At 43.7% G+C, this 14,868-nt stretch overlaps 1 protein-coding gene across 1 annotated transcript; it reads right to left on the bottom strand.

Moving 5' to 3' along the window:
- Positions 1 to 4,609: 4,609 nt before the first annotated feature.
- CITED2 (Cbp/p300 interacting transactivator with Glu/Asp rich carboxy-terminal domain 2) lies at positions 4,610 to 6,620 on the bottom strand. Its single transcript, XM_032339362.1, has 2 exons — positions 6,367 to 6,620; positions 4,610 to 5,901 (listed from the first exon to the last, which is right to left on the bottom strand). The coding sequence occupies exon 2, from the start codon at positions 5,891 to 5,893 to the stop codon at positions 5,072 to 5,074; it is 822 nt and encodes a 273-aa protein (XP_032195253.1). The 5' UTR covers positions 5,894 to 5,901; positions 6,367 to 6,620; the 3' UTR covers positions 4,610 to 5,071.
- Between the last annotated feature and the right edge of the window lie 8,248 nt (positions 6,621 to 14,868).

The following is a 14,868-nucleotide window of genomic DNA, read 5'->3' as shown; positions in this document are numbered from 1 at the left end:
ACAGGAAAATTCCAAGAATCCTGGGAAGCACTGTCCTCACCCACGTTGTTCCCTGCCTCACTAATCTTTCAGATTAGTTCAGCCTCATGAAAACCAACAACGTAAAGGCACACTCATCGTTTGGCTTGTGTCTGCTTTAGTTCACTCTGCATGTCTTGGTTTAGTCGAGCAGATTCCTCAAAAAGTACCCCCAGCTGGCTCTTGAGGCCGGCTCTGACAACTTTAACGCTCATCTTGGGCAAAGAAGCAGCTGATAAGGATCCAGGCACTTAAGAGTTGTTATTTGTTCCGAGATGGAATGAAAGGTGTTGTTGGCTGATATTTTTTCCCAAGGACCAACATGGATTCAGATTCTCAATACAATAGACCCCAATTGCTCTTAGCCTTTCTTTTATTATGTTCATAAGTAGCAAAATACTGTGGGAATTCACACTGACAGCTCTTAAGAGTCTTTTCAGTTCAGTATTTAGCATTCCTTATGAATTTAAGTTCTCCAATGAGGAGGAAAAGATCTTTATTTCAGATATCTTAATATTTTTCAAAAGTGTATGTGAGTCTTATTTACCATAAAGCAAACTACACTATTTATGAGCAGTACTGTAGTTGATAGAGAAACGTCCTCATATTTCTTTTTCCAATTTAAATGAGAAGTACTGCCACCAGGAAAAACAACCATTTCTTTTCTCTCTAGGTAAAAATAGGTCAAGTAATTTAAGCCAGTCCATGGCAATTAAAATTCTGACATTGCCATTGTTTCTTCTATTCTGGGGGGAAAAGGCAAACAGAACACATGATAATAGGGGCTCTTTGGCTAAGTCACTTACGTGCTACCTCTTGTTCTTATTTCAACCTGCCTGGGAACTCTGATTCTGATGATAGTGGTCCAGGACCACAATGATAAATACCATCTTTGAAGCTGTGTAACACCTCTTCTCTTCTGCTAACAAAAACAGTATGGTTGGAGAGGAGAAAAGTGCCAATCATTTGGGTCCTAAATTTCTTGAATTCTAAATGTATTTATTTTTTGGAGACAATGTTATCTGCCAAGCTTATTTTAAAGTAAATTTTACTCAATCAATTAGACAGCAACACTCATTCTCATTAAACATCCTGTGGCCCTTTCACAAGATTAGAGTCTGTGGCTTGGTCACATTCCAACACAGATAACTGCATTCTGCATTCCTAGATAGTTCCCTCCACCTTTGCAAACCCTTACCGTCAGACGCATTATTTGCACTGGTCCAAAATCAACAGTTCTGTTGTGAGGGTACAGAATATCAGCTTTAACAGACAGGCTAAAACAATGCTCATTTTACTTTTATAAGAGAAAATTCCTTAGCCGATGCCTATCTTGAAATGTGAGGCAAATCTCAATTGTGCACATTTCATACTAAGTTAAGGTCTTTTTGGTAAGTAAAACACTCTTATTTGCATAAAGGGAGTTTACTTTGGAATCTTCTTTGCTAAAAATTTTGTTGCTCAAATATGTGCTCTTTCCATCAAGAAAGAAAATGAAGCATTCAGAAATGGTCAACAAACAAACAGTACAACAACAACAAAAAAATCCCTCTTGGGCAAACGGCTTTCCTTTGACCTTCTAAATAAATTCCACAAGGGGGCGAAAACACCTAATGGTCTGGGACTGCAAAGTTTATATTTCAAAGTCGGCCACCCATAATAGATTAGTGGATTAATATTTTGCTCTAAAGGATCTGGCCTTTAATGTTGACATCAATTTATAGCTATCCCAGGCGTTTACAGTAGTAAAAGTCACGGAGACCATAAACTTCACAATAGATGTCAGCCTTCTGGTACTAGTGCTCTAGCCTAGCACCCCATAAACAGTGGTGATTAGGTAACTGTCCTTCAAAGACCCATCCATAGTTGTAACGGCTTTATCAGCCCTGGCGAAAATACTGCCACCAGGATTTTAGCAGCCACAAGGCAGACGGACAAGTTTTTATCAATGTGTCATTTTTCTGATGTGTTTCTATGATGTTCTTGCTTATCATTGATCTCATCTTGAAAATCAAGCATGGAGTGTCTATTTGTGGGCAAAGCTTATAGAACAGAAGCTCTCTTGTACCATATGAGAACTTTTTGAAAAACAGCCAAGGTACAGAGGTCAAATTTCCCCATATGCTATAAGCAACTTGGTAGGAAGCAAGACCACAAAGGGTTTTGCAAATGTCCGCCAGTAGCCCGGTGATCTAGGTCACTGTACAGGTTTCATTAATCAGGTTGTTCAAACAAGGAGTTATTTTTCCTCTGCTTAAGAGACCTGCCAGTATCACATAGAATCTGCTCAATTGTTGATCAAGAAAGAGTTTGCATGGAATAGAGATCATTCAAATGAACGGGAGCAGGGGGAGGTTTGTATTTGCACTGAGGAGAAATTGGGCTTTGAAAAACCAGCTCCGCTGTTCGAGTCCTCTGTTCTGGCAGAGATGGGCTCAGGATCTAATAATAGTTCCTTGGGCTCTGCATCTCCACATACGTGTTCCGGTGTTAGAGCAGCAGGAGGAATTTAGGGACAGAGCAGGTGTTGTGGCTTATTTTCTGGCAGAATAAATTGCAAAGGGTGGTGGCAAGACTATTCTTTTGCGTCTTTCTTTATGCAAAAAAAAAAAAAAAAAAGCCTCCAATAGCTTTCCTTTTTTCCTGGCACAAGTGAAAAACAACAAGAATTGCTGTATTAATATGTATGCAAACATATTTTTTCACTTGAGCCTCTAGGAAAAAAAAAAAGAAAAAGAAAAACTTACTGCAAAAATGCTTAGCCAGGAAGATTTACTGCTGATTGCAGATTTAGTATTGACATATTTTAGCTGGAGAAAACTTCAGCTCCGAAACTATTAATGTGAGAAATCTGGATGTTTTTAAAAATGGGGGGGAAAGTTTCAAATGGTTTTGTATTTTCAGAGGGATTATTTATTTAGAACGTAATTTTGAATAAGGAAGTGTCAATTATAGAGGTATAAAGAGCCCAGTGGAGTGTGCATCTTAATTTTAATGGCTTGCCTTGGAAATAGAATTATAGAATGTAGGTGATCTGAATTATTCTGAAACCAGCCTTTCCGCCAGATTCACTGTAATTTAACACTTCTGTTTCCTTCTCTGATTTTTTATTATGAAATATGGGATTTAAGATTAGAATCTGAGAGTCTAAATGAAATGCTCTTTTAAAGTATTATTTGTGAGATTTTCCTCCACCTCTATTTCTTTACATCTCCAGTGGGTCAAATATAATAAAAGACTGTATTCTTTCTTGAATGTGGATGTATTGCTTTTATAAGATAAGCTAGGAAAACATGAAAGGGAAAACAAAATTCCATCTTCAAATTGGGATAACTTGAGAATTCAACTATATGACTTTTATCATGTAAGGCAAAACTCGACACCTACTTAACCATAATTATGTCTTTTTGACAATACATTTAGGTAAAATTTAAACGATCTTATCCTTATGTCCTTTGCACCCCTTTCCGGTTAACAGAAAAAGCTCAGAATTCTGGAGAACAGGGCATGCTTGAGAGGGAACATCTTGTGAAGACTGTAATTTGACCTTTGAATCAACCTCCCTGTGTAAATTTTAAGTATTGTAGAACAAAATAGAGCGCCTCAAGGTGGAATTCTGCCCCCTCTCCCTCTTAGGACTATAAACCAGTCAGAAGCTATTTCAGAGATTAAGCTGGAAAATGTGTGCCTCTCCTTAGGACTTTTGCTGAGAAATAAAATTCGTCACTAGAGATCAAGGCAGATTTATGTTTAATGCCATCCTCATCAATCTCCCAGTATATTATCCCGATCTTTCATTGACGTAGTTGAATCAGGTGTCACCAGAAACACTTGGTTTTCCCCCCTCCCACACTGTGAAGAAAATATTTATGATATTTAGTGTTACAAACTTAACTCTGGAGAACACTTGAAAATGATGGCAATTAAGGAAAAAAAAAATGCTCTTTGACAACTTTGCAGCTTCTGATTAAAGCACACCAAGAGGCATGTTACAATGGTAACAATGAAGCATTATGCCAATTATGTTAAATCCTGCTCTCCACTTAAGCTCATCATGACCTGTTTTAGTGTCCTGTAATTTATCCTTTGGAATGCTTACTCTCATCAATAAAGTGTTCAAGAAGAGGAAAAAAGCCACGGAAAGGAACCACCCCCCCCCCAATGACTTCTAGAAAACATGTATTTCTTAACTTTTTATTGACATTGGCAAATTAAAATAGAATAAATTAACAAGTATTTTTTCAAAAAAATGTTTTGTACAAAAATACTGTCAAAATTTCCTAAAAAGCTTTCAACACAGTAGTATCTTTTCATGTACTGAATATAACTATTAGCACAGTGTCAAAAATGTTGAAGACAGAAACAAAATAAAAATCTGTGAAATGTTTGCCACTGACGACATTCCACACCCTATTATTGTCTGTACATATGGGGGAGGGGGACAGCCAACTTGAAAGTGAACAGTATGACTTTTCCTGATCCAGAACGGTTTGGCCCACATCTGTTTAATCTTCCAGTTTAGCATATTAAAAAAATTAGGCTGTACTCAAATGCATAGTTAAAAAAATGAAGCGAGATGGCAGAGTTTGTGCAGTATTATCTGCCCTTCAGAGTTCATGCAACCAACTAATGCAATTTTTCTTTCACTCGTAAATCTGAATGCAGTTCAGTCATTTGAAACCATCTACAAAATCCACAAGATTAAGCAGTTTGCCAAGATTAATATCTAACAGTTGAGCACTGGAGAAAGTGAGGAACTAAGGAGTAAACACAAACAACAAAAAAAGACCAAGTTAGCTAGATATTTCAACTACATAAGGGAGGTGAATGTCAAGGCTACAAAAACGAAACAAAAACAGAAAAAAAGAAGTGGCAGCAATTCTTTTAAACCAATTTGTACAAGTTTATAGTTTACTTTGTTTCCAAGTTCTCAAACCTTTCAAGATCTGAAAAGTGAGATACTGTGTCTAAGGGAATGTTTTTTTAATTCACACCGAAGTTGGGGGGGCGGGGTGGGGAGGGTTTGATTCTTTTTGCCGGGGTTTCGATCAAGTCAACAGCTTACTCTGCTGGGCTGCTGTTTGCACACGAAGTCCGTCATAAAATCAAACTCGTTTTGCCCCAGCCAGAGTTCGGGCAGCTCCTTGATGCGGTCCAAACCCATTTCTATCACTAAGGACATAAGCACTTCCTCGTCGATGAAATCAGTGTCTATGACATTGGGCGGCAGCATTGCAGCAGGGACGTGGGCCACGGAGGCGGGCATGTTGCTGCCGCTGCCGCCGCCGCTGCCGCCGCCGCTGTTGCCGCTGCCCGCGCCGCCACCCGAGGTGCCGCCCGAGCCGCCGGGGGTGCTGCTGCCGCCCGAGCCGCCGGGGGTGCTGCTGCCGCCGCTGTGCTTGGGGTTGCAATCTCGGAAGTGCTGGTTTGTCCCGTTCATCTGGTGGCCTGCAGCAGGGTGCAAATCCGGCATGTAGTGGTTGTGGGGGTAGGGGTGATGGTTGAAATACTGGTTGTTGAGCTTCTGCAGCTGCATGCTGGCCGGCAGGGAGCCTCCCTGGCTGGCCACCGGGGGGCCCATGAACTGGGAGTTGTTAAACCTGGCCGCGGGGGCCAGCGCAGTCGGGGGGTGCCCGCCGTTCACAGTTCCCGGCCCCATCGCATGCCTGATGCCGCTCGTGGCATTCATGTTGCCCGCGCCGTAGTGTATGTGCTCGCCCATTAGGGCGTTGAAGGCGTGCTGGGGCTGCTGCTGCTGGTGGTGATGGGGGCTCGGGAACTGCCCCATGCCCATGCGATGGGCAGGGTGGTGGTGCAGCCCATTGGTGCCGTCGGGGAAGCGCCCGTGGTTCATGGCCATCATATGGTCTGCCATTTCCAGTCCTGAGAGTGAAGAGAGCAAACGATTAGGACCCGCGCCACACGTGCAGCCCACCGCGGCGCACCCCACTTTTTCTCGCCTCTGGCCTCTAGGCTTCCCGGACGCACGTCGGCTGCGAAATCGCTCGCCCTCCCTGCGATCCTACTAGTAGCTTGTGCAGCCGGGCTCGCCACCACAGCGGACCTGCCACCCACAAGAGATAGGCGCTCAACAAACAGCCCCTTCCCCTGTGCTCCGGCAGGCGGACCCGAGCCCACACCCCCCTCTGCTCCCCGAAGTCGCCTAATAAAGGAAGTGCCCCGTAGCCCTGCCGCGAACTTCAGGCATTAAATCAGCCCTCCTCATCCTGTTGTTGCACATCCTGTTGTTATTCCCCAGCTCCGCCTCACGCTCTTCCTCCGGGCAAACCCAGCCCTCAGAGGACTGGGCTGGCAGGCGCCCCAGCCAGCTTTGCCCGCCGCGCTCACCTTCCGTCTCTGCGATTTCTGCTCCGAAGACCGAGGGCGGGATCGTCGGATCCAGGACCGGCTCAGCAGCACATAGAGGGGGCCTTTCTGGTGTGCAGGGCGCTCGCTGTCGCGATGTCGGCACCAAAGTCTTGCAGTGGCCGCTGGGGCAGAAACGGAGCCGTTCCCTTTTATTTCCCCTCTGCTGCCCTCACAGCTCAGTAAGACCGCCCGGCAGCTGCCAACAATGAGCTGTGTTTCTTAGGGCTTTGGCCACAGTTAATATAAGGGATTTCAGGAAGGGCGGAGCGAGCCTCCCGGGCGGGCGGTAGCAAAACGCGGACTCCGGAGCCCCGGGCACGCCGGACCGGGTAGGCGAGCCGCGTCCCCGCGGCCGGAGGCACGTGCGCAGAGGCTGCGGGCCCAGGCGCCGCCTCGCTGCGGCCGACTCTGGTTTCCTCCTGCCCCATAAACGCGGATCAGCCCGGCTGCCCCCGGAGCGGGGAGAAAATGACCTCTGGAGCGCCAGCCCGAAAGTAGCGCCAGCCCTGAAAGGAGCGAGGAAAACGCACCGCTCCCCTCTGGTCGGATCCCCCACTCCCAGCTCTCCCGCTTGGCTCAGCTAGCGATCTGGGGTGTCTTCTGCGGGAAAAACGGGTTCTCTCAGCCCCCCCTTCCTCCGTAGTGTCCTTATGCCTCCCCGGCTTTGCAGCACCCCCCATTGCCCCCCACCCCGGGCCGCGAAGAATGGCTGTGTTTCTCCGAGTGGGGTTTTAAATCCCCGGACAGAAAATGCCCCCTTTCCCGAGTATACTTTCCTGGGCTGTGCCTTTGTGTTTTTTACAGGGGCACTGGGTAATCCTGATCTAGGTAAACGGCGTGCGGACGCATTTGTTTCCCCCTACTCCTTTCAAGGACAGAAGCTGGGGGCGGGGAGCGGCAGCGGCTGCAGGTGGACCGAGCGCGCTCGCGGGCCCGCTGCCTCCGCTCCCGCTCTTGGGACTCCGGTCCGCGCTTTCGGGCCCGCTCGCCGCTCCCGGGGTACGTGTGCTTCTGCTAAGTTTGCGTTTGCAGCTCTTGGTAGCTTTGGCATCCGAGCTGAGGCGTCTCTGCTCTGTAAACAAACTCAGCGATCCTCGTCCCCAGATCCACCTTTTTGCACATACACAGTTTCTTGCTTCTGCTGTTGCCCTTGATCCGGGAGGTGGGGGTGTGTGCAAACTTGCACAGCCTCCCTCCGGGCTCTGCCTGACGATTTGGGGTTGATTTAGAAGCGAACGGGTTTGTAATTAAGAAATTCGAGGGCTGAGTGAAGCTGCTGTTGCTGAAAAGGGAAAACAAATAGATAACATGGTAATCGCTTTGTAAATAAAGTCGTTCTGGAGGTGGGCACGTAGCTGCACGTCCCGTATGGCACCGTGCGCACACACGCTGTCGGGACTCTTCCTTTTCAGTGAAATTGTTCAGTGGGGCAATAGGCGATAATAATAACCTTGCTTCTCAGGACGCGGCACAAGTAGCCGGGTCGTCCATTTGGCTCATTGACTTGCAAATAAAAAACGCTTACACCGGTCTGGGCTGCTACCCGGTCGGAGCTCTCTTGCTTTCTCACATGGGGAAGCCGAGTTGTTTCCCCAACACCATGATGAGCCTGCTCCGAGGTTTTATATTGCTCTTTATGTGCTAAAAGCGAGTTTAGCGCTCCGAATAAGGACTTCTGTTCTGAGTTGTTTCTTCATGACTCGATTGCCATTGAAGACTTCCTGCTACGAAGAGCTAGTCCCCCGCCCTCCACGCCTCCTCTTCTCCCTTCTTGCTCACAGGACTTTTTTAGGCCGTATTTTTTGAGGACTGGAAATTCTGATACATACATTTCCCCTTTCAGGAATTTGCAAAAGGAAGCTAATCCTGGTTTCGTTAATCTCTTACCTCTCTGTCTTCCTCTAGTTACGTATCCAGATACTTAGTGTACAAATATAATATTATATATATATACTTAGTGTACAAATATACTTAGTGTACAAATATAATATTATATATATATTTAAACATTGTTACTGTCTTCCTCTCTTTTTCAGTCTCTTCAGCATTTATAACTGTGCAATAATTTCTTTCGTGCCCGTGCAATAATTTTTAAACCTCAAAAATATTTACTTTTTTGGAGCCTTGTGCACAGAGTACATTGCATTGTTGGTTGCAATAATCCCCTGCTCTCCTGTCCACCCACCACTTTTACTTGTAGGTCATGGACTTGCAGTTGCAGAATCAGAGGCTGGGAAAAAACCTGCAAGTGCCACTTTGTATCAAAAAATAGGCTCCTGCTGGTCAACCCCAGACTCAAAAATCCTGCCATAGATTGTTTACTTCCCTTCCCTACACTGCTGCGTCTTGCAACACAAGGACTGACTCTTGAATGTCTAATCTAAATTCCTCTTGGAACCATTAAGGAAAGGTGCAGCTTCATCCAGGCCCAGTGGTTTCACAGGCTATTGGGAAATCTCTTCAAAGGTCACCTCCCCGCCCCCCACCCCTTAAAGGGAAAAAAAAAAAATTAGTTCTGGGACCAGCTGGTTAAAACACGGCATGCTTTGTGCATTTACTCATCTGTCCAGTGAATGTTCCCCAAGAGCCAGACACTTTCCTAGTGCCTAGAGAAACAACCAATATAGGAACTCATATTCAAAAAGTGGAGATAGACAAACAGGCCTAACAAGCCTCGGGCACACTGTAATAAGTGCAACAACAGCATTCAATGCAAGGACTTCTGGAAATACATGGGAGGGACAACGAACATGGCCTTAGCGGTCTTCAGAAGGCTTCCCGGTGTAGGTGGTACCTAAATTGAGGCCGGAGGATGAGTGGAAGTCAGGCCACCAGAGGAGGGGGCAGAGATGAGAGAAGCAAGGTTGGAGAGGTAAATCCGGGCTAGATCTTGTGGTCTTTGGTTCCCAAGCTGAGGAATTCAGGTTGTATCCTGAAGAGGAGAAGCAGGTGAAGGCTTGTGAACCAGTGAGATGATTCCCATTTTCATTTTAGAGAGATCAGGATAGGACTGTGGAGAATGGATCGAGAAAATAAGCCTGGAAACAGGGAGTCCAGTTAGGGGCGGTTGTAGTCACCTAGGGTACGCAGAGCCCCTTGTAACCCGGGCTTTATCCTCTACAGTGGTCTGTGTGTGACCTTCAAGCGACAGATGGCTATATTAGTTTCCTAGGGCTGCCATGACAAAGTACTACAGAGTTTGTTTATGTCACTCAGGCTTGAAGAGCAGGAATTTATTGTCCCAGTTCTGGAGGCTAGAAGTGCCATTTTCAAGTGTGACCAGGGCTGGTTCTGAGGGTTGTGAGGGAGAATCTATTCCAGGTCTCTCTCCTACAGTTGGGTCATTTGCCGGCCATCATCGCCTGATCTCCGCCTTTATCTCGTGGTGTTTTCCTGTGTGCCTCTGTCTAAAATTTCCCCTTTTTCTAAGGATAGCGGTCATATTGGATTAGGGCCTATCCTGATGACCTCACTTTAATTCAATCCCCTCTGCTGAGACCCTATCTTCAGATAAGGTCACGTGCTGAAGTACTGGGGGTTAGTTGGGATCCCAGCATATCTTTTCTGGAGTGACACAAATTGGCCTGTAATAGTGATGGAGAAAGTGAAAATCACAGGACCCCTGCCACTATGGGGAAAAAAGATGCTGCCTGGAACTCTTCCCAGATATCCTGCTGGCCTACACATTCATTTCTTCATGTTTCTGCTCAGACACTACCTCAGTGAGGTCTTCCTGACTGTCCTACCCAAATAACAAGATCTCTGTTTGTTTTCTTACCCTGTTTTGGTTTTCCTCTTAGCATTTACACTGATATGCTGCATATTGAATTTTTACTATCTTTCCCCTCCTAGAATGGCAGCCTGAGGAGAGTGGAGACCTTGCCGGTTTGTTCATTCAGTGTCCAAGATAAGTCCTGGCGTGATTAGTCTTTTCCTGATTAGATGAATGAATGAATAAATGAATGAATGAAAGCAAGAAGAGATACTGAGGGAAATTAAATGAAGGATTTATGAAAGGGATATTGGGGGGATATCAGAGTCACCTTTTCTGGAGAAGGTGACTTTCAAGGCAGGAGGGAGAAGAATCTGGAAAGAACAGCAGGGTATCGCTGTCTACATGTGGCTTTTCATCTACTTGAGCAAACCTGTGATCCCTTTGGGAGGATAGCTCATCTGGGGGGTGGGGGGGTTACTCACTGTGGAGTTATGGAAGTAGGCTCTTACTGGTGTGAATTTGTTATTGAAACAGAGCTTTTCTGAGGTAAGCTTTGGGCTTCAGGAAACCCTGAGTTGAGGAAAGACTGCCTAAAGGACCCTGCTTCAAAATGTATGTCGAAGAGTTCATACATGTGTTGGTCGGGTGCGAGTGGGGCTGGCGGATACAGTGAAGTCCAATACTAGGCTTTCTACTTTACATAAATGATCTCACTTAATATGTACTCTAACAAGTAGGGATTCTTTTCATCACTTCAGAAGGGAGGATTTTGAGTTTCAGTTAAAAAACAAAACAAAACAACTTACACAAGATGACCCCCATTCTCAGAGCAATTAGGGAAGAGGGAAGAGAAAGAGACAGACACCAGTTGGGCCTTTTGTCCCCTTCCCTTCCTCCTAAGACCTTGGCTCTAGTGGTGAGAAAAATGCTACTTTCCCCTTATTTCACCATCTACCTGAGCATGAGTGACTTCCCTTTTCTTTCTTGATGTATTTTCTTATTCAGTAGAAATACAGCAGTTACAGGGCAGAGGGAGCAGTCATCCCTATAGGGGAGAGGGAGCAGACATCCCTACAGGGGAGAGGGAGCAGATGTTTTTATTCAGAAGGAGTCTTTAAGCTTGATGAAGTTGATACAACTCATCTGAGGAGTTGGTTAAAATAAAGATTCTAGTACATTTTCTCTGGAACTCCTGACTTAGCAGGAGTAGGGCCTGCAGATCGATGTACTTTTTAAAAAGCTTCCAGTTAGTTCTGACGTTTAGATAGGTTTGCGAACCACCGACCTTGTTCCAGGTATAGCATGAGTGTAGTTTACACTCATAAGGCTCTGTCCCTCCCTTCCTCCCCCACCAAGTACCACCATCTCCCTTTGTCTCCCATGATTGGAATTTTGCCCATCTTTGAAGGTTCTGCTCAGGTGACACCTCCTGTTTCAAGCCTCAATCCCCCAGTGGAAAGAATTTGGCTCCCTTGTTGGTCCCAAGGTACTTTGCTCGGATCTTCCTTTATAACTCATTCTGGCTTGAGTTATGAGTATTTGTACCTTCTCTGTAATGGCAGAGACTCCTTGGTGAGCCCCAAGGGGCTGCACAATTTCATAAGTAGAGTGGCTTGTATTAGTCTGCTCAGGCTGCTGTAACAAAATACCACAGACTGGGTGTTTCAACAACAGACATTATTTTTCTCACAGTTCTGGAGGCTAGAAGTCCAAGATAAAGGAGTCAGCTGATTTGGTTTCTTCTGAGGCCTCTCTTCTTGGCTTGCAGATGGTCAACTTCTTGTTGTGTCTTCACATGGTCTTTTCTCTGTTTATCTCTGAGTCGAAGCCCCAGCTCTCTCTTTGCTTCAGATTTCATTAGGACCTATCAAAATGGACTCATTTTAATTCAGTGAGGTCTTTGAAGACTGTATATTCAAATATAGTTACATTCTGAGATACTGGGGGATAGGGCTTCAACATGGGATGCAATTCATCCCATAACACACCTCCTGTGTGGATTCATTTTAAGGAATTGACATTTTATTAGTCTACAGGCTCAACAGGAAACTAGAGAACATTGACACTGGTTATGAAGTTGGATGAGATATCTTGGAAGGCAGAAGAAAACTTCAGTGACCTTAACTAATTAGAGAAATGCTCCATTAAAAACAGAATTATATTCAATAGGAAACACTTCAAAGGGCCCATGAGGACAATAACAAATTACATGGGTATTAGGTGGGAAATTACTTGACTAGATATAACAAGTTTAGCCAAAAGAAGAAGAAGGAGAAGGAGAAAAGAGAGAAAGAAGGAAGGAAGGAAGGAAGGAAAGAAAGAAAGAAACAAACAAACAAACAAGGTGGGTGCAATCCAGCTGTTGGTTAAGTGGGAGGCAGCAGTGGAATGTGGTTATTAAAAAGGAAACAATTTAGAGTGTGTTGGGAGTGAGGAATAGCACATGATAAAGCTGGAAGTAATCCTTTTGCTACACTTGGCTCTTCTCAAAGATTGTGGTTGGTTTATAACTTTACATTTTAATGAAGTATTACAGAGACTGAAGAAGGTTCATTTAAAAAAAGGAGGAATATATTTAAAAAGGGATAGGAAATGGGACTTATAATGGCTATTTAATCTGGGGAAGAAAAGCTGACAGGTGACTTAATACATATGTTCTGGTGTACACACAGGGAAACTAATATGGTGGATCCTTTCCAGATGTTTTCCTTTTCCACTGAGACAAAGAAGAAAGGAAAGCATTTTTAAAAGAGAGCTTGAGATCAGTGGTTTTCAAATTGTGTTCTGTAGACCCTGAGTGTTCTCAGCTTCACTTTTACATGCTTTATATGTTAAGGATTTCTCGTTTGATTTTGTTTTAAAACATTGTCCTGATACTAAACAGTTATGAAACTAAAGCTTTAGATAATACAAAAATCCTAACATTCTAATTCTAGGTGGGACTTTAAAAAGACTCTTATCCACACCCCTTCATTTTCTAAATGAGAAATCTGAGGTCCTGAGAGGTTAAGTGACTTGCCCGTAAAGGACTTCCTTAACATCAGGATTTTAAAACACCAGAGCAGATTATCGGAGGGAACTAAGTCTTTAGGAAGACTTGAGTGAAATAGGATAAGAGATGTGTTGAACGGCTTAAGTCAGCGTTTTCCAACTGGCACTACGTATTATAGGTGGGTGCGTTGCAAAAGACAGTATCAATTTCTACTTTAAAAAAAGTGGGAAATAAAATCATTTAAAAGTATCTTTTCAGTTTGCAATGGAAGTTTAAAGATCCCCGAGTGTGTGCTGAGTGAGCCTACGGAGCTGGTCATAGACATCCCACATCTGACAAGCAGGCCTGTAACTCGTTACTCATCAGAGAGTGACGTTTATTGTGGTACAACTTTGAGTTGCTTCAATTCTCATTCACACAGGGATTTCTTTTTTCCTTTTTCTTCTTTTATCTTTTTAAAAATTAAATTCAAGTTAGTTAACATGTAGTGTATTATTAGTTTCGGGGGCAGAATTTTGTGATTCATCAGTTGCATATAACACCCAGTGCTTATTACAAGTGCCTTCCTTCATGCCCACCACCCAGTTACCTCATCCCCTCCTCACCTCCTCTCTAGCAATGCTCCGTTTGCTCCCCACAGTTAAGAATCTCTTATGGTTAACCTCTCTCTCTGTTTTTATCTTATTTTTCTTTTAGGTATTTTTTTTTTTTTAAGAAAGAAGAGAAATGGCCCTGAATAAAACAAATCAATGAGAAATATAATTGTGATAATTTTTCTGTCTATGACTTAGGAGGACGCTCACCCCATGCAGTGGTTACATTCCTATAATGAAAATTTTTATATAGCACCAATATATAACCCCAGGACTCAAAACTCAGAGGTGAAAGAGAAAATAATTGGTCTTCAATTTATTAGACATAAAGATTCAACTGCTGCATATAACAATAGTAAAGGTGTGTTTACAAATAAGAGCCCCAAACTCTTTTCCTCTTATCTCATTAGTTACATTAGTTACAAACAAAATAAACAAATTCTTTTTAAAAACCCCAGCTGGTTTTTAAGTATAAACTGCAAGAACTAAAAGCATCAAGAAACGCAAGTGTTTTGTGTCAATTTCTGATGTCCCTATAGGTAGTTATATTTCAACCTACACTTAAGTATGCACTTAGTACAAAATCCAGAGAGAGATATTGTCAATTTTCAGTTTGTCAACAAATGGTGTTTTCCCTTAATAATTGATTTTTTGGAAAAAAAAAATTCTTTCTCCCTCCCTCCCTTCCTTTCTTTCTCTTTCCGGGAGAGAGCGTGAACATGAGTGGGAGGGACAGAGGGAGAGGGAGCGGGAGAGAGAATCTCAAGCAGGTTCCATGCTCAGCAGAGAGCCTAATGTGCTCGATCTCATGACCCACAAAATCCCAACCTGAGGGGAAACCAAGAGTGGAAAGCTTATCCAACTGCACCACCCAGGTGCCCCTCCTTGATAATGGATGCTAAAGAACTCATGCAATAGAAGTCCATGACATAAAACAAAAATATTTTGTTTGTATATTCTTGTGCAGCAAATATTATTAAAGATCGGCTTAAAATAAATTCCACAAAATATACTTCAATAATATACTTATTTAAAACACAATAGTTTCTGCGAACTCTCTTCTTTTTATGTAGTGTATGAAAATGTTTTTAAATGACTAAAAGATGCATAAGTGGCTCCTGAAATAATAGGGAAGAGGACTCACAGGACAGAAATATTGAAAATTGCTGGTTTAAAATACT

Source organism: Mustela erminea, chromosome 4, assembly GCF_009829155.1.
Source record: "Mustela erminea isolate mMusErm1 chromosome 4, mMusErm1.Pri, whole genome shotgun sequence".
Taxonomy (NCBI): domain Eukaryota; kingdom Metazoa; phylum Chordata; class Mammalia; order Carnivora; family Mustelidae; genus Mustela; species Mustela erminea.
The sequence above is the reverse complement of the archived record's forward strand: the minus strand, read 5'-3'. Positions and strand labels throughout refer to the sequence as shown.

Bases quoted from the DNA above. Each gene is read 5' to 3' on its own strand.
- CITED2 (XM_032339362.1), bottom strand. From the start codon at position 5,893: ATGGCAGACCATATGATGGCCATGAACCACGGGCGCTTCCCCGACGGC.